Source organism: Zootoca vivipara, chromosome 9 (assembly GCF_963506605.1).
Source record: "Zootoca vivipara chromosome 9, rZooViv1.1, whole genome shotgun sequence".
NCBI classification, from domain to species: Eukaryota; Metazoa; Chordata; class Lepidosauria; order Squamata; family Lacertidae; genus Zootoca; species Zootoca vivipara.
Genome location: NC_083284.1, coordinates 9,599,742 through 9,619,092, shown reverse-complemented (window position 1 = coordinate 9,619,092; position 19,351 = coordinate 9,599,742). Strand labels below are relative to the sequence as shown.

General features: G+C 46.4%; 1 protein-coding gene across 3 annotated transcripts in view; it reads left to right on the top strand.

Annotated features, from left to right (window-relative positions):
- SLC4A4 (solute carrier family 4 member 4) overlaps window positions 1-19,351 on the top strand; it is a 191,034-nt gene that overhangs the window by 154,316 nt on the left and 17,367 nt on the right. For all 3 annotated transcript variants that reach the window (XM_035103066.2, XM_035103068.2, XM_060278361.1), the window contains exons 16-22: window positions 3,677-3,865; window positions 4,705-4,818; window positions 6,097-6,258; window positions 9,984-10,162; window positions 10,429-10,501; window positions 14,879-14,947; window positions 19,108-19,281. In XM_035103066.2, the coding sequence (XP_034958957.1) occupies window positions 3,677-3,865; window positions 4,705-4,818; window positions 6,097-6,258; window positions 9,984-10,162; window positions 10,429-10,501; window positions 14,879-14,947; window positions 19,108-19,281 (960 nt within the window). The remainder of the gene's footprint in view (window positions 1-3,676; window positions 3,866-4,704; window positions 4,819-6,096; window positions 6,259-9,983; window positions 10,163-10,428; window positions 10,502-14,878; window positions 14,948-19,107; window positions 19,282-19,351) is intronic.

The window sequence follows — 19,351 nt, the reverse complement described above, 5'->3', positions numbered from 1 at the left end:
TAATTTTTTTTCCTGTACCCAGGTTCATAACATAAAGGAACAAACTGATAGAGTTGGAGGGAAATGGTGTGCGCTTAAATCATTTAGTCATGCACAAGTTCTTTTGGTTTCAGAAGCAATTAAAAATGCCAAATTTTGCCCGAACTCTTCCCCCCTTTCAAGAGGGAATGAAACACCACCTGGTATTTAAAATCAACAGCATGATGATTTCTTTGTGGGATTTCAGATGGGGAGTGTTTCGGCGTGGACACTATTATTATTATTATTATTATTATTAGCCTTTATTTCCACATCCCCCCCGCAAAGAGCTCAAAGTGGCATGCAAACTTCTTCCCCTCTCTATTTTGGCCTCACAACGACCCTGTGAGGTAGGTCCGGCTGAGAGACAGTGGCTGACTCAAAGCCGCCCACTGAGCGTCTGGGCTGAGTGGGGATCTAAACTGAAGTCTCCCAGGTCTCTAACCTCTGTGCAACCGTGACTCCTATGGCAGCAAATGGGAGACAGAGAGAAGGCTGGTGGGGAAGTGTGGGGATGCCATGCGCCCATCCGTGCATCAGTCACACCGCTGTGCTTACCGGGAAGGTCAAAGTAGCAGGCAGATCAGTACTGTGCCTGCTGACCTCTGCAACCCCTCTCCTGTTGGGGTAAGCGCTGTAACTTGGCTGGTAGGGGCCCCAGAAGCACAGTGCTGCCATTCCCTTCCAGCTGCCCCTAATGATAGCACGGCCCTGTACACATGGGGATGAGGGGGAAGTGACAGAGGGAGCCTGGGTGGAGGAAAACGAGGCAGTGGCCAAGGAGGATTGCTTCTGGGAGGAGCAATGTGCAGTGATGACAAGCCCTCTATTGGAAAATAATATATATAATAAGAAAAATCTTGGAGAAAACTGTGTATTGAAACTTGCTTAACCTAAATCATATATCCCAGTTTTCAGTGGCCCTTTAAAGTACGCTTCACGCAGAGTATACGCAGTCAGAAGCTGACCTGGCTAAGAAAACACCACCAAGAGCGTAGGGTATTATCTCCCTTATATGAAACCCCTTACTAGCTGCACACTTGTAAAAGTATGCAGATGAAAATACAAACGGTTGGGTTTCTTTAACTGAAAAACAAACTGAATCTAAAGAGACTTTAAACTAAAGATAAATGCTTTCTCTCTTAGCAACTTTACCCACATTCCATCCTTCAAACCATTCCAAACCTTCCACAAACTCCCACATAACTCCCATTAAACTACCCAAGAATTAACAGCAAACTAGCATTATAACTAAGCAACTCTCATACTAAGATTCAACTAAGGAATCTCTTAAACTGAGAACAACTGAGAGAGTGATCTACTAAGAGATGAATCAAACTGAAAGATCTAACTAAGAGATACAGAAGGCTTTCTGGTAGAGCCTTATATACAAGGAGCAGAGCCCACGCCTGTGAGCAATTAACAGAAACACCGGCACCTGTTTCTCTTAAACAGACAGTATTTACATTAGACCGGCTCTAAAGTAACTTGACTATTCAAAAAATCCAACACCCTCTGCTGTGTCTGTCCTGAGGTTTCTGAAATGATGCTGGGCAGGTAAGATACATGCCTTAACTGGGGCCATGCACCCTCGCCTGCACATCACTCACCCTCGCAAGGGGAACTCTGCAGCATCCTTGGCCTGTTTCAAGCGGCTATTAAGAACGGGAAGAGCATCCTATTAGAAATTCTGCAAGGCAGCCAGCAAAAGAAGAGGAAACTGCTGAGCATTACAATGTACTGTGACAAAGTGCCATAGCCTCAAGGTGCTTCTTGTGTTTGCATAGGAAGTGGCATGTCCCATCAGTCCCCGTGTGCATCGGCTGCCAAAATAGCTTCCGCCCTCTCATCCCCCACCGCCTCCTCTAGCCTGGCTTGCTAGGGTCAGCTTTTCTTCTTCTTTGCTTTGGCATCTTCCTCCCCACCCCCACTTGCTCCTGACTCTTACTACCCTTCTCTTGGTCCTTCCTCCTTTCTCTCTCTACTTGTTAATCATTGCCTCTCCTTTCTCTTGCATTCCCTCCGTTGCAAAAAGTAGGTTGCAAGCTCCTTGAGGCAGGACTCTTTTCTTTTGCTGATTTTGCAGCGGCGCACTTTATACGTAGATGGCATGAATATTTATACCGTGCCATCGGTGTATAGTGTTTTACAGAGCACAAAAAGAGAAGTCTCTGCCCCGTGGGGCTTACTGTCTTAAATTTGATGCTGCTGAGAAAACAGGAAAGGGAAGAAGTATATAGATAGGGAGAGAATATGTGTGCATTTCAGTTATGTGCACTGTATATCACAAACATATAAAAAAGAGGTGGGAAATCTGCGGCCCTCCAGATGTTGTTGGAGTCCATCACCCATCAGCCCCAGCCAAGAAGTCAGGGATGATGGGAATTGTAGTCTGGCATCGTCTGGAAGGCTGCAAGCTCTCCGTCCCTGCACTGAGTTGTGGCCTGGTTCTCTGGTGACAGTTTTCACTTGCCAAAGTCGACGAGGGCATTGAGAGGCTCTCTGGACTGGAGCGAGGTTTCCTTAGACGTTTTCCAAGGCTGCAGTAGAGTCAAGGCATGATTCTGCTGACACCGATGGATCAAAAGAGCCTGCCAAGTCCTCTCTCGACAAGTTTACATTGCCTCTTGCACCACCGTGGTCTCTGGTTTCTATTTTATTTTCCACTTCATAGCGCTAGGGAGGGCCATCCTCCCTAAGGTTTCTTGGCAGTGAAATTTGCTTTCACGTTGAGATTTTGGGGCTTGAACAAAAGGAATCCTGTTCTGAAAACTGGGTGATAAAAAGAAATAGCCTGAAGAGGCCCGCATGCCTCCGGTGTAGCGCTTCTGAATATAGATTGAAGGAACACCACAAGTGCTAGATGGCAATCTTCAAAAGCAACACAGAGGAACACAATGGGACAAATGTGGAGGGTTGGGAAGGAAGGTGAAGCAAAAACACAGATCTCAGCGAATCCTCCTTCCCTTACTGCGGTATTAAGATTGGACAAAAGCTGTCGGCAGGAGCTTTTGCTTTTGGCTAAATCATTATAGGTCCTGTGTTATTTTCCTGAAAGGGTTTAGAGGACCCAAGCTGTTTCCAAAAGCAAAAGATGATGGTAAACCTAAAGATGCTGACCGTGCCCACTTACTGGTGAGATGTTACTGTGCTGGGGTACAAATTGATGTACCCCAAGGCAAGATAAAGTTTTGGTTCACACAGCCAAAACTTCTGCGTGACACATTACTCCAGGGGAGGCTATTCCATTAGGAGGAGTGGTGCACTGCCCCACCAAGCTCAGCCGGCCCCCACCTGCCTACTTAGCATCATTTCAGCGGAATCTCAGTGTTTACATTGTAGAATGCAGCAGGGAGGAGGATGGAAGCAAAACCAGAATTGGTCCATTCTATCATTGATTCTGGTTCTGCCTGCTTTTGGCCTCCCAGTGGGCACTGGTTTTTCCTGGATTGCTGTGCTCCTCGCTGTCAGCACTGCAGGAAACCTAGCACCTTTGCAGTTTAGCACCTTGGGGGGGGAGTCTCGTCCCCGTCTGGGGGCTCATTTGAATTTCACCCAGCTTTGCGTCATGCCTTGTGTGGAATGAGAAAGCAACGGTGGATTGCTGTAAGCTTCTCTTAATTAATTAACAGATGCCACCTCTGTTGTTGGTTTGCAGCCCAATGGCACAATCGACTGGTCATCTCTGGGAAAGAAGGAGTGCTTGAAATACGGGGGAGTCCTCTTCGGCAACAATTGCAAATACGTTCCCGACATCACACTCATGTCCTGCATGCTCTTCTTGGGCACCTATACCTGCTCGATGGCCCTGAAGAAGTTCAAGACCAGCCGCTATTTCCCAACCACCGTAAGTATCCTGGCATGTCTGTCGTAGCCCCGTCCGAGTCTCACTGCTGAGCAAGCAGGGGCCAGGAGTCTCCAAGGAACGCTTGCCTGAGAGCGGAAACCAGAAGTCAGGGAATCCAGATCATCAGAGCCAAGGATCCAGTCCAGAGGTCAGGGAGCAACATATTTGCAAAGGGTTCTGTCATTGTCAGCATTCCTTTCAGCTGCCTCTCTGGTTCATTGGTTACTGGAGAACCAGCTGGTGGATTTTCTCCAGGAGCACAGCTTTTTTTCAGAACACTGATTTCATTGTGTGGTTCTTTGGTTTTTCCTTCTGTGTCCATCAAACACTCACTGGGCAGTACCTTATTTACGTTGCAGCCAAAGTAAAATGAAATAGTTCTTCTGGTACTGCTTTTTAATTAAGGATGGAATGTCTTCCTACTGAATGTTATTTTATCGTTTTGATTTTTAAAATAATTTTAATGTCCATATTTTGGGTTAGGGCTTTTGTGTTTTGACTGGTTGCACTGCCCCTTTGACCGTATGGGATGAAGAGAAGTTACACGGACTATGATGATGTTGCCTGCTGTTAGTTGTGCTAATGTGCCTTTATGTTACTGTTATTATGTGTCTTGCAGGGCAGGAGATCGCTATGCATATTTATTACCTGTATTTTGTGTAAATGTGTTACCATTGCGATGTATTTTTACTTAAGCCAAAGCTTTTAAATATGTTGTAAGTTGCTTGGAGATCTTTTTTGTGTGTGTAACAAGCAACTAGGAAGTTCAAATAAGAATAACAACAGAAGTATAATACATAAACAACAACCACAATGAACACATGCTTTTTTTTTTCCAGGCAAGGAAGTTGATCAGCGACTTCGCCATCATCCTTTCCATCTTCATTTTCTGTGGAATTGATGCTCTGGTAGGTGTGGACACACCGAAACTCCTTGTGCCAAGCGAATTCAAAGTAAGTCAATCATTCCATCCTCAGCTCCCATAAAAGAAGGCAAAAAACTGTTATGTATTGAGATAGCGAACATGTCCCTTTGTGTGTTGTGGATGCTGCTTCTCCATTGCCCACTCCCCATGATGTAATGTAATGCATCTGTGTTACTGCATGGGATGGGCACATCATATGGTTGCCATACGTCTGGAATTTCCCGGACATACCCAGAATACTGCCGTCGGGTGGAAATCGGCAAAATGTCCAGGGAAAATCCGGACGTTTGGCAACCTATGTCGGCAGTGCTTTTTTCTTTTTTTTAAAAAAAAGCTCAAAAATGTCTTTTTCTGGCGATTTTGCCAAAAACGCTCAACAGCTTTGGCCAAAATAAAACACGCTCAGCAACTTTTGTGTCCAGATTTGCACTTTTTGAAATATGGCAACCCTAATATGCAGCACTAATGTGGAAAGCCAGCATGATCTGATTCTCCCACCTGCTTCCCTCTGGCAGGCATTACAGCTACATGAAACTGGCTGATACACTACACAAGTGTGTATGAAGCATCCCTGAGAGCAGCCAAGTTTTCTGCTTTGTGGGTTTCTGAGCTTCCCTCGCCCACCCTGTTGGTTCTTTCTGCCCTTTTCTCTGAGCTGCAGCAAGGCTGTTGAAGGCCGCAAGAATTGCACTCACTACCAATATGCTACCAAGCCAAGGTTAAGTTCTTGAACTAAAGTCCTGAACAACATGGGGCCGGGTTATAACACTTCACCTTCCATCCCCTGCCTGGTCACATCAATACTTTGGAGAGACACTTTGTGGCTCCTTATGCTCCCAAGGACCATTTTATGTCCACCAAGACCAGGGCCTTTAGTGTGGTGGCACCTGTCCTTTGGAATATGCCCCCAAGGAACATCAGGCAGGCACCTGCAATGTTGGCAGGTGCCTTCTTAAAACTCACCTGTTCGTCAAGGTGTTCCGTTTATGTATGAAGCTGATCTACTGATGGGTGTTTGGCTTTATATTTGCTCTATGGATGTAATTCTGTTGTTGATTTTTATGCTCTTTGCCAACCCTTAACGTTGGCAGCTCGGAACGTTTTGCAAATAAAAAGGTGCTGCAAGGAAGTGAGAATACGCCCCTGCTGGTCGGCAATTATTTTTTGTTTTGTTATGGTCCCTGAAGGTCCTGCATTCTTTTCTAGGAACTTGGTGTCCCAGTGATCTAGCAAAGTGCTCATTTGGTCCAGATACGTTGTTTGCTATGTCTCTCTAATGGTCGTCTTTATCTCCTTTCCCCCGAAGCCAACAAGCCCCCACAGAGGCTGGATCGTCCCGCCATTTGGCGAGAATCCCTGGTGGGTTTATCTGGCAGCAGCCATCCCCGCATTGCTTGTGACCATCCTTATCTTCATGGACCAGCAGATCACGGCTGTTATTGTCAACCGGAAAGAACACAAACTCAAGGTTGGTGCCTGTTTGCAGTAGACTGGAACAGAGATGAATCCAGGAGCTTATGAGTATAATTATAAGCATCTCACCAACGAAGTTAGGGTGGGTAACGTGCTAACCTTCCAAGGTTTCACAGGGACATCTTCAAATGTTTTGGCAAAAAAACCCAAAAACCTTCCAGTGTGGTCTTCAGGGTCACTTTGTAGCTGTACTTAGGGTCAGGGGTGGAAGAGTTGTGTATGTCTAGCAGTTGCTGGAGTAGAGTTCAGGCCACATCATCTCTGACCATTGACCATGCTGGCTGGAGCTAATGGGAGTTGGAATCCAACAACATCTGGAAGGTCCCTGGTTCCTTACCATTGGCCTTGTACTGCGCTTCCCAAACTTGAGCCTCTACCTGCTTTTGGACTACACTTCCCATCATCCCTGCTAGCTGTTGTAGTCCAACAACAGCTGGAGACCCAACTTTGGGAAACATTGGCCTAGTTCAATACACCTCACAGCAGTCTTACCATTATGCGGTTTTGGTAACCCAGGCAATAAGTAAAAAAGGGTTGTTGTTTTTCTGTTGCACAAACAGCTTTTCTCTCTCTGCTCAGCTCAGATACCAGAAGCGAGCTGGGCTAGGATGAAAATGCCTGGGGCAATAGACTACCAAGTTGTCATAGGATTCAGCTATCTGCACTCGTGAACCCCTTTTTATATGAATTTCAGATCCGCCCCCTCCCCTGCGTGCGCTTTATACGTGAATGGAGCAAACTTGTAATTAAACAAACACAGTTTCTTTTGTCATATCTAGTTTGCGCCAAAGACGAGGAGTTGAAAATGTTTTCTAAAGAAATAAAGATGGCCTTTGTTTTGGCTTTAGGTCAGGAAATGCTGCCCAGGAAGTATGTTTTTGGACTGCACCGGTCTTGGTTTCTTTCTCAATGAACACTTACTCCTTGTTTATCTCATACCGGTGTCTGCGTACTATTTTTCTTCCATCTGCATATAGCTGGGTGGAGGCTCTTATTTAAACCTCTGCTGAGGCTGATTCTTGCTTAGATAGGACCTGGTCCCACATCTGCTACAGAAGAAGGGCACCAGTCTCTGTAGGTTGCTAGCAAAGTTCGTCAAGTACCCCCTCCCAGAGGTAGTTACTTCACCTTCTGTAGCAGCAACAAAAGGAGGATTTGAACAGCTGTCAAATTTTCCATAGCACCGTTTTACAATTGCAAGGAGGGTAATAATGGCAGCTGTGTGTAGTTTCATTCTAATTCTGCAGCACCAAACTGACCACCCCTGGGTACAAGCCTGGGCAGTGTGTGTGGAGGTCCTGGGCTGCCCAGATGACAAGACCCCCCTCTTGGTTTTGCTGATGTGGTCCAGAGGAAAGCAGAGCAATGTGTTTGGCACCAGCTTGGCTGCAGGAGTTGCCGGAAGGAGGCATATAAGGCACCATCCAACTGTCTTAGGGACTCCACTCCGGATTTGTGTAGGGTTTAATCCTTAGCCTTTTCTTCTCCCAAAGATATCCCGCATGGCAGCGGAGGTTTAGGATCAGACAAGCCCCATCTGTCCAAGCTCATGTAGTAGGCCATATTATTAGTGGCTATGAGGGCTTGATTTCAATGGGTTGTTAGCCACCCTAGCATCATATTCATTCTCCCTTTTCCTTATATCTTGATTGTAGTTGAGCACATTTTTAAAACGGACCCTCAACAACCTTTGTAAACTCCAATTCGTATGATGCCAGCTGCCCATAGAGCTTCCATTCTGCCAAATTATTATGCAAGCCACCGACAATCTAGTACCGTCCAGCATTTTTGGACTACAATTCCCTTCAGCTCCAGCCAGCATTCAGGGATGATGGGAACTGTAGTCCAAAACATATTGGGGGCACCAGTTTGGGGAACACTGGATCACACCCATTCTTTGCTGGTGCCCCTTATGCCCTGAAACTCTTAAAACACTCTGCAGTTCTGTGATTCTTTGAAAAGTTCCTTAGTTAATGGAACTTTACTCCTTAGTCATCACCAGGAATTGAAACAAGACTGAAGCCCACTGTGTTTGTGCATATTTATCCTGTTAACCTTCATTTTCTCTCCCCCCCCCACTTCTCTTTGTTATTTTCCCCCCACTTTCAGAATTTAGATTTAGATTTAGATTTCTCAGGCCAAAGAGCCTACGTTGCCATGTGCGCTAATGGTGTTACATAAATGATAATAATGGCATCTCTTAGCGAGGCCCATCTCCCACTCCGTGGATGCTGGATTTTTAAGGCTCATGTGACGCGTGGGGAGCCAATGGGGAGAACAGAACCTGCTACTCTCTGCCCGTTGTGGAAGAACAAACAAACCCACAAAATCCAGGATCGGTTGCTCCTCAGGGGTTTCGGCAGAAGAGGCCAGGAGTCTGTTCCCAGGCTCCAATTAGTGTTCAGTTCACCACACACCAGGGCTACTCACCTTGGCAGAAATAGCTTTCTGTTAAAGTGCATATCAGTAACAAGGAAGAGGATGCAGTCAAGAGGGGAGGATTTGCTGAAAGATAAACAAGGACCCAATTGTCACTGAGATGGCAGACCTTTGTTTCTGGGCTATATTGCACTTCATACTGTGGGTAGAGGCCCTTGTGACCCAGTGATGCTCCATCCAGCCCCCCAAAAGTCCCCTCTATATGAAAGACCAGTTCCATCAGAAGGGAAGAGTTCAAATCTCACCTTCTCTTTGTCATGCTAGTTTTCTGTGTGCAGAGATCCCCACCCTTTCCCATTCAGTCATGTGAGTCCCTGCCTGCAGTTTGAAATGCAACAACCCTGGACCCAAGTACCACCTCAGTGTTTACCTCCTCTGTGGGAACTAGGCCATGGTGTGCTCTGTAATTTGTTTAATAGGTTCCGAGTTTCTTGTGTTTTTGCAGCTGAGTGAGTCACACCTATAATATTTGCCTTACCAAAAACGCAGTTTCACAACCCCTGGCTTTTAGGTTCCTTCAGCGATCCAGCGATTGTGCAGTCTTGACAACCGTTATGCATCGAGGCCCACATATAACTATATATGTGGGCTACATTCCATTTGGCTGTGCCATAAACAAATACTACTTTCTGTAGGTTGCTTTCTGTTTGCACTGAGATATCAGGTGGTGGGCTATGTTGAGCACTTGCCTTTCTCTGGAGCATAACTCAGTGCAGATCTGCAGTTCAGGATAACCCTACAACATGCTCAGCTGAGGCTCTGCTTAAAATACCACCAGCAAAGGAGAGTCCAACACCCCTGAGGCCATCTGTTCCATTGTCAAACATCTCTTACCCCTAAGATGCCAGCTAAAATCTGATTCCCTGTGATTTCTACCTTCTGCAGCAACAGAGAACAATTCTGCTCCATCCCTTCAGGCACGACACCCCTTCAAATATTTGAAGACAGTTGTCTTGTCTCTCCTTTAATTTCCTCTTCTCTAAACTAAACATACCTGGGCTATCCTCCACCAGGAACCTTAAATTATGCCCTTCCTGCCTAGGAACCTTTCCTTGCAACTTTTCAAATAAATAAATAAAAATAAGCCCCTTTCCTTGTTTGCATGTGCTTCTCCACTGCATAGAGCCATTTCTGGAGCACTCATCCAGCCGTTTCAATGATAATTAAGTTAGCAAACGGGGTCAAGGTTGATTCTGTAATGATTCTGTCCTCCCTGCAGCAAGGCTTTCCATCACATGCAGCAAGCACCCTACCACTGTTCCTCTTCTTTCCTCTTTGCAGAAAGGTGCTGGCTACCATCTGGATCTGTTCCTGGTCGCTGTGCTGATGATTATATGTTCCTTCATGGGCCTTCCCTGGTATGTTGCTGCTACAGTGATCTCCATCGCGCACATTGACAGCTTGAAGATGGAGACGGAGACGTCCGCACCCGGGGAGCAACCCAAGTTCCTGGGAGTCAGGTATGCCAGCAGGGCCGGCCCTGGCATTGGGCAACCAGAGAAGAGTGGCATTCTTCATTCAGGGATCAGGACCCATGATCTGAGTCTTCCACAGAGAGTAGGAGGAAACCTAGCTTAGTAGCGCAGCCCAAAGAAATGAAGAGATAAAAGGCCCTCCAGTCAGTTGTGTATACAATAGTTCTTCATGGCAATTCACTATCTTTGGGTGACGGTGGAAAACTCCTTCTAATAGGAACTGGTCTGATAATTGCTGGGTTTTATTTCAGGGAACAGAGAGTGACTGGAGTGATTGTGTTCATTCTGACGGGCATTTCAGTCTTCATGGCTCCCATTCTGAAGGTAAATGATTGCTCAACATTTTTGCCTCTGCTTCACCCTCCACACAATGCTGAGCTCTCTCTCTGTGTGTGTGTTTGGAAGGATTTTTCTAACATATTTAAGGAGCTGTAATAAATGACTGTAAAAGAAGAATTTCAAAACATTGCCTTTGTAGAGTAATAATGTTTCTTGGGAGCAAAGTCATACAGAGGACAAGCAAGATTATTTTAGGGCAAAAGTGTTTTTGGCAAACTATCGAAAAGTTGCCACAACACTTGCAGAGAATGTGCCTCCCTAAATTTGAAAAGTACGATGCACCGTTCACTTGCAAACCCCTACCAGGATGGTGGAACTACATGTCTTGTGAAGAACAAGCTTGTCACCAAAAATAGCAGTGCCCCAGCCCATAATATTTAGCAAATTATCCCTCCTTGTCCTCATAATGTCATGCTATGCAGTTCTCCACCCTTCTTCCACATCAAGGGATACCCACAGCAGAATCATCTGGTGGATAGCTCAGTCAGTAGAGCATGAGGCTCTTAAACTCAGGGTTGTGGGTTCGAGACCCACATTGGGCAAAATATTCCTTCATCGCAGGGGGTGCACTAGGTGACCCTTGTGTTCCTTTCCACCCTTACCCAATCTATGATTCTAGGACATGGGTTGGCAAACTAAGGCCCGCCAGCCAGAGCCGGCCCAATCACCTTCTAAATCCGGCCCGCAGACGGTCTGGGAATCAGCGTGTTTTTACATGACTAGAATGTGTGCTTTTATTTAAAGTGCACCTCTGGGTTATTTGTGGGGCATAGGAATTCGTTCATTCCCCCCTCCAAAAAAATACAGTCCACCCCCCATGAGGTCTGAGGGACAGTGGACCTGTCCCCTGCTTAAAAAGTTTGCTGACCCCTGTTCTAGGATGTGAGGCTTATAGTACTGCATACAACATAGAGGTAGGAACTTGGCGTGGAGAGCAGGCTCCTGGTTTGGGTAGCAGCCCTGAGCTGCTCATGACATGCAGTTCCACCCTACCTGGTGGTGCTGAAATGGAATTTCCCCGAATTTGCAAGGGTTATATGTTTCAAATCTGGACATGGCATTTTGTTGTTGTTGTTTTTTAATTGCTTTCCGCTTTGCAGGCTCATTATCATTATTTATTATTTTGTGCTCATAGCCTGGCCTCCACCAAACAGCTTGTGGCAGGTAACAACAACAACAACAAAACTACAATTAGAACAATTTAAATTATGAATCTGAGCCCCAAAACAATGACGGAGTAGCAAAATTGCTGTTGCAGTTCGCCTTAAGTCAGGCTGTGACCCACCAGCTGAACAAATGGCTTGACTCACTATAAAGCAGTGCGTGCTGTTTGCAATCTTGGGTAGGAATAGCATACTGAGTACGAAGAGCAGATCAGGGCCATGGGCGTAGGCAGGGGGGCAGGAGGGGGCAATTGCCCCCCCTAGAAGCAAAAGCTGAGGGGCGCAGGCATGGCAGCCCCAGGCTCCCGCTCCCGGCGCGAAGCTCCAGAGGCGCGCGTGGAGCGTAAGCGGAGGAGCGCTAAGCAGGAGCGGGGAGTGTAAGCGGAGGAGGCAGCCACAGGCTCGCGTTCCCCGTGCGCCCCTGGAGCTTCGCGCCGGGAGCGGGAGCCTGGGGCCGCCTCCTTGGAAGAGCTGGGTGGCGCAGGCAACATAGCCCCGTCCACATTCCCACTGTGGCCCCCCTCCCGCCCCTTGCAACGTATGAGGAGCATTCTGTGTCTTTAAAAAGAGGTGCAGCATCTTAAATGTTGTTTTTCCTGCTTGACCAAGAAGGCAAGGGCAAGAGTGCAAAGCCAGTATCCTCTTTAATTCTTTTATTCCTTTTCTTAATTTAAAAAAACAAAACTTTTTCAACCAGCCCTCCAGCTTCTGGGTTGTTCATTAACAGATGAGGTACAATTGCATACCAGTGCACGGGTCTATATAATCATTTGTAACTGAAACCTGAAGCATAAGACATAGCCACGAAATCTGACTATGGATCAGTGAAGCAGTAACGCAAGGCATGGTGGGAAGAGCTTTTACCTATACACTGCCTCTGTATGTGGAGGCTCAGTTTCATTGTTTCCCATGCACTTAGGCCTCCCTTTCTGTGTTGGCTGACGTCTCCCGCTCTAGAAAATGGAGCAGGTAGCACTTTCTTTTTTAAAACAGAAAAATTAGAGAAAGCACGAAGCGTTCCAGGATGATGCCATTGTGGGAAAGTTCAAAAAGTGATTTAATACCTTCTTTTTCAAAAAAATAAATATGCCCTCAGGACATTTCAACTGAAATAGCAACTGGAGAGTCTTTTTTGTCCAAGCACGTAGCAGTAAAACTACCTGCAGGGTTGGGACGGGGAAGAAACAAGAGAGGCCAGTTAGAGCTCAGGCCAGGCCAAGCCAGACAGGAATTTCTGAAGATGAGCAGCTTAGGAAGTTCTGGCTGCCGAGGTGCTCCCTGGGGTGGTGGTGGTGTGAATTTCCACAAACTTCAAACCATCTCATATGCTAGTTGCGGTACCTCTGCCAATTCCCTCGCTGTTTGTAATGCCACCCGGGCATTTAAACATGCATTCCCAACCTTGCAGTCTGAAGTAATCCTGAGACATTCGTGTCTCTCCCCCCCCCCCAGTCCATCTTGAGCACATAGAGAAGACCCCAAGGCCTTTTCAGTCTTGACCGTGCAGTTGGTTATGTTCACTTCCCTGTGATTGTGGTAAAGAGCATTCTTATCATAACACATTGGGGCGATGTGTTGTTGCATGCTCCTGCAGGCTAGACTTCTTAGAGCAGGCATTCCCAAACTTCGGCCGTCCAGATGTTTTGGACTACAATTCCCATCATCCCTGACCACTGGTCCTGTTAGCTAGGGATCATGGGAGTTGTAGGCCAAAACATCTGGAGGGCCGCAGTTTGGGGATGCCTGGTTTAGAGATTATTAATTCAATAGGGAATGCACTGATTCCTTAAAGTTCCTGGCATGTGCTATTTATTTTTTTGCTTCTTACTCTGCTGTGCACCGGAGTTGCTTAAAAGTGAGCACAATATCCGGAAGCAGGAGAATATAAAGTAGTTCAGGTAATTGAGTAAGCACTGCCTGCCATTTAGTGGCTCGTGCCTGTTACTGCAGTTAGCAATTGCATATCCTTTGACATCACTGCCGCTGTTTCTTTTGGGTACTTTTGGATTCACCTATTCTACACTAAGAGTTTTGAAGCAAAACCTGCAATGAGTATTTTCAGCCAGCGCCGCTGCAGTCCAGGCAGGAATCCTAGACGAGTTTCTAGAAACCAAGAGGCAGTTGGGTATGTTTAACTGAGAGGTGATATGCTAGCCTTCTTCAAATATCTAAAGGACTGCCACATGGAAGACGGAGCAAGACTGTTTTCTCCTCCTCCAGAGGGTAGGGCCCAAACCAACGGATGCTTCGTCACTTGAAAAACTGCACATGTTTTGAAAATGAATAAAAATTAATTGGCAAAAAAACCCCCCCAACAACTGTAATTGAGGCACCACAAATTAAACACAGAGCTTCACTATCAATGCCAACTAATTTACCCCCCCCCCCATGGAACCAGTTTGCATATTAAAGGAGCAAATGTTGGCATCTGTCTCTCTGAGAGACAATGGAGTGTGCCTCCAGGGGTGAAGTCAAACCGCTGTGTTAGCAGCACTGAAGTGACCTCCTCAGGTTGCAAGGCTGGGCAGTGTGTATGGAGGTCCTGGGCTGCCCAAACAACAAGACCCACCCTCCCTCTTGGCCTCACTGATGGGGTCCAAAGGAAAGCTGAGCAAGACGTTTGGGACCGCAAAATAAATGTTCATTGACCATATGTAGAGACCTTGAGGGGCTAGGCACTTGTTTGCAAGCCAAGCCTTAGATGCATGGCAGAAGGACGAACTCTTGTTTCTTAAAAATTATAACAATAACAATTTATAATAATAATTTATTATTCATAACCCACCCATCTGGCTGGGTTTCCCCAGGCACTCTGGGTGGCTACCAAGAAAATATTAAAATACAATAGTCAGTCAAACATTAAAAGTTTCCCTAAACAGGGCTGCCTTCAGATGTCTTCTAAAAGTCTGATAGTTGTTTTTCTCTTTGACATCTGGTGGGAGGGCGTTCCACAGGGCGGGTGCCACTACCGAGAAGGCCCTCTGCCTGGTTCCCCATAACCTCACTTCTCGCAGCGAGGGAACCACCAGAAGGCCCTCGGCGCTGGACCTCAGTGTCCGGGCAGAACGATGGGGGTGGAGACGCTCTTTTAGGTATACTGGACTGAGGCCATTTAGGGCTTTAAAGGTCAGCACCAACACTTTGAATTGTGCCCGGAATTGCTTACTTCATGTTTTTTTCTCCTCTCCCCCACTTTTAGTTTATTCCCATGCCTGTGCTGTATGGCGTGTTTCTATACATGGGCGTCGCTTCCCTTAATGGAGTGCAGGTAAGCTTTTTCCTTGGCAACCCAAGGTCTTACGATTGGTAGGGTGCACATTACAGAAGTCCCTTGTCGGGAAAGATGGTAAACATTAACCAGCCTCCTCATTCTCACACATCTGAAGTAGGTCATTCAGCTCCTGGAAATAAAGCACATGGCTCAATTAGTCAGTTGGCCAATAAGGTGCGGGAGACCTCATTGTTGCCATCTTCCAGCTGCGTGCCAATATGTTTCCTCTTCTGGAACTCTGTTTATTTTGATTAACATTGTCTCCTGCCCTCTCGTCTTCCATCTCGTTCTCATTCAGAAAGGCATGCAGAAAATTGACCAGTATGTGTATCACACACACACACACAAAGTACACGACTGTGGTGCAGATTTATACCATTCCCCTGTGCCAGATTTATGTATAAGCTAAACAAGCTATAGCTTAGGGCCCCACTCTCTTGGGGGGGGGGGGCAAAAAAATTTAAAGGAAAAAACAACTGGATGTACATTTCTGAAATATAAGATAAAAAAACAAATAAAATAAAACCTACATACAGCAACAGTGTTTTGTGTTGTGTAGGCTCCTATGATGTAAGTAATGGGCCCCACCTGCTAGCCTGCTCCCTAAAATATCACTGGTTTGCTCATTTCTATATATAGGGTGCCTTACATTCTGCATGGACTGGTTGCATGGCAACATGGACAAATGGCTTTAGATACCTATTAGGTCCATAAATGACCATATAGCGTATATTCAACACAAAAAACAGTGACAATTTGTGGTTGACAAAGGTCAGCTGGACATATAAAGGGCCCCATTACCTTCAGTAGCTGAGGGCCACATCAAACCTAAATCCGGCCCTGCCCTGAAATGATACATGCTTTATTAATTAAAACAATACATGTATTATTAATGTTTTTTTAAAAAAAGAATTGGTTAATATCCGCAAGGTGCAGGGTTTCAGGGAAAGCAAGTAGAGCTGTCCAAGTAAGCATGACATGGGTGAGTTTAATACCCCTTGGCAGAGGACTCTTACTGACCCACATTCTTGTACCGGGGTCTTTTACTGACCTCTCTATGTTTCTCTGTGGAACTGTGAACTCTATAGCAGGCGTGTCCAACTCCCAAGAGACTGTGATCTACTCCCAGTATTAAAAAAAACTGGCAGTGATCTACCCATTGTCATTGGAGGGAGGAGGAGCGTGCGTGTGGTGGGTGGAATGCCCAGAGTTCTTGAGCTTTTTGGGGGGAGGATTCCACAGAGTTTTTTAGCTCCCCCCCCGTAACTTTTTGTACACGATAAGGATCCCGCCATTTATCAGGATCAGCCGGGGATCTACCGGTAGATCACGATCTACTGGTTGGACATCCCTGCTCTATAGAAAGCAACATAAATAATTGCAGTTTGCAGTTCTAATCATTTATCTCTGGAGGAAAAACAGCACAACTGAGAACTCCTGGTTCTGGAACGTAGTGGCCGGAATTTGTGTGCTTCCTTATTCTGCAAATGTATAAACTGCTTCACAGCCTGAAGATACGGATGTAGTGCACAGTAAGATAAAATGAGATCAAATGCACAAAAAAATTACTCTTAAAAACGAAACCATTTCTACCAACTTTAAAACAAACAGACAATAAGAACATTTCTGTAGATGCAGAGTTAAAATTCCATGATATGACTGGGTCACACTTCAGGAAAAGCCTTCTGAACACAGACTTCATCTGTATTGTACATTTAAATGAGTGTTATACCCTGTGGTAGCAGGAAAGCATTCGCTCCTTAAAGTGGTATGAAATTGCTTTAAATGTGTCATGCAGATGGGGCCACAAAATCTTCATCTGCCACCTAATACAAGGGAATCTAACTGTAGAATGCGGATTTATGCCAGAAGGTCCAGTTGTCATAGCCGTATGGTGAATTAGCCTTGCCCCTAAAACGAGGCCGTCTCCCTCCAATTTATGAAGAGGCTTGAGTTGATGTGGCTGAGTTGGCATAAGTTCATGGGAAGCTCACGGTTCATAAAGCTTGGCAAATCGTGAAACCTCGACCACTCATTTAAATGATTCTCTTGTCGCTTGAGAAAATGCTCCGCGAAAGCTCTTCCCCTCGGAGAGCTCAGCATCTTGGACTAGCACCAGGAAAAGCTGGTCATGTTTCTGTTAACTTTCTGGCACCTTGTTAATTGCATTGCTCTTCTGTGCTTAATAGAAAAAGGAGTGCATGTTTTGTGTCCTCCCCTGGAGATTTATTTGGGCCTTGGTTTCATTCACTGGATTGAGATTAATCTGGCTTCAGAGTCAGCCAGCTGTGGGCAGCGGGCCAGGGTTCTGCCAGAGGACAAATAGTTTATTGTTAGTTCTTGCCTGAGCTTAGGCCTTTACTGAGGCCATCACTCAAGTGGAGGAAAGTGAGGAGGTGGTTCTCAGCATAGGCATACAAGCTAACTAAATAGATGAGGGAGCATCTTTCCCTAGATCAACAAAACTGCAGGAACACTCGCTGGTTCTCAGGTTACACAAAGGTCATCATCAGCTAAAACTTGAGTTGCACACTCTCCTGTCCTTGTGGCAACAATTCCATTATCCACAGGGTGCTGCAGGAAAAGGGGGGTGTTCCTCCTGCCTCACTACGATGTGTGCATGTTCCAGGGCCGGCACACCCATGAGGCAAGGTGAGGCAACTGCCTCGGGCGGCAGCATCCACAGGGGTAGCAGATTCAGCCTCCAAGGAATGCATCTCCTCCTCAGCTGTGCCTTTACAGTGGCCTCTTGGGAAGTAGACGGTGATGCTGGTTTCCTCCCACCCTTGTTCCCAATGTAGATCCCCCCTTCCTCCTTGCCTGGATGTGTGCATTTGCAGAACCATTTTGTGTTTTGCCTCAGGTGCCAAAATGACTTGGGCTGGCCCTGGCACGTTCATTATCAGTGGTGACTAGGATGGGACTAAGAGCTCTGAAAATGAGTGATGATGCTGGTGAAGTTCATCTGAGTTTAGGCGAAAACCTGCCTGAAATTTGGAGCAAGCTTTACAAATCTCATAATGCTCATCTGACTTGGATTAAAATCAAAGCTGAAAAAGATTGGCTCAATCCTAGGGTAGCTCAATCAGTATAATGTGCAGTTCTTAATCTCGGGGTTGTGGGTTTGAGCCCCACTTTGGGCAAAAGATACCTGCATCGCAGGGGTGTGAACTAGATAACTCTCGAGGTCCCTTCCAACTCTATGATCTCAAACATCCCCTTTGCTTTGAATCACACTTCTGTTGGGCAACAATGACTGGGATAAGTAGAAAAGAGGTGCAGGGATGGGGCATTGGGGTGCTGATGAAGCTGGGGGTGAGGGGTTGACAGTCAGCGTGTCTGGGAATGAGGGGGGAAGTGCGTGACTTACAAAGTTGCTTGGCTTGGAAATTTCTAGAGTTAGAGCAGACCTTTTGCAACGAATGGACATGAGTTAGTCATGACCATAAATTTCAATAGACCTGTTCCAGGTAGGACCAACATTATATACAACCCTAAACAAGGCAAAGGTAAAGGACCCCTGATAGTTAAGTCCAGTCGTGAACGACTCTGGGGTTGTGGCGCTCATCTTGCTTTACTGCCCGAGGGAGCCGGTGTTTGTCCACAGACAGTTTTTCCAGGTCATGTGGCCAGCATGACTAAGCTGCTTCTGGCAAAACCAGAGCAGTGCACGGAAACGCCGTTTACCTTCCCGCCCTTTGACATGTTTTTGAACTGCTAGGTTGGCAGGAGCTGGGACCGAGAACGGGAGCTCACCCTGTTGCGGGGATTCGAACCGCCGACCTTCCAATCAGCAAGCCCTAGGCTCAGTGGTTTAGACCACAGCACCACCCGCATCCCAAACACAACCCTAACCCAGGTTATTATTACTTTCCCACTGAGAATTAGCTTGGTTTATTTCCAAGCGAATCTAGCTCAGGCTGACCACTGGGGAAACCCTCCTGTCACTGCAGAAAATCTGCACGATGGCACTTGTGCGTTTAAGGAGAGGATCCTGCAGCTCCCACCTCTTTTGAGTTTTAAAACAGTACTAAAACATCGCTGATCCATCAGTTGGGTGCTGGAAGCAAAACTAAACCTACCGCTTGCTTTTTCTGCATTGATGCATGTCAGCACCACACTGCTGAACTCTCCTCCTCCTCCTTTCTCCCCTCCAGTTCATGGACCGCCTGAAGTTGCTCTTGATGCCTCTGAAGCACCAGCCTGACTTCATCTACCTGCGCCATGTCCCCCTTCGCCGGGTCCACCTCTTCACTTTCCTCCAGGTGGTGTGTCTGGCTCTCCTTTGGATCCTGAAGTCTACAGTGGCTGCTATCATATTCCCAGTCATGGTAGGTTGGCGCGATCGTGACTGCCACCCGTTGCACCCATCCTTCCTTCTAGCGCCGCCCTGACTTGCCT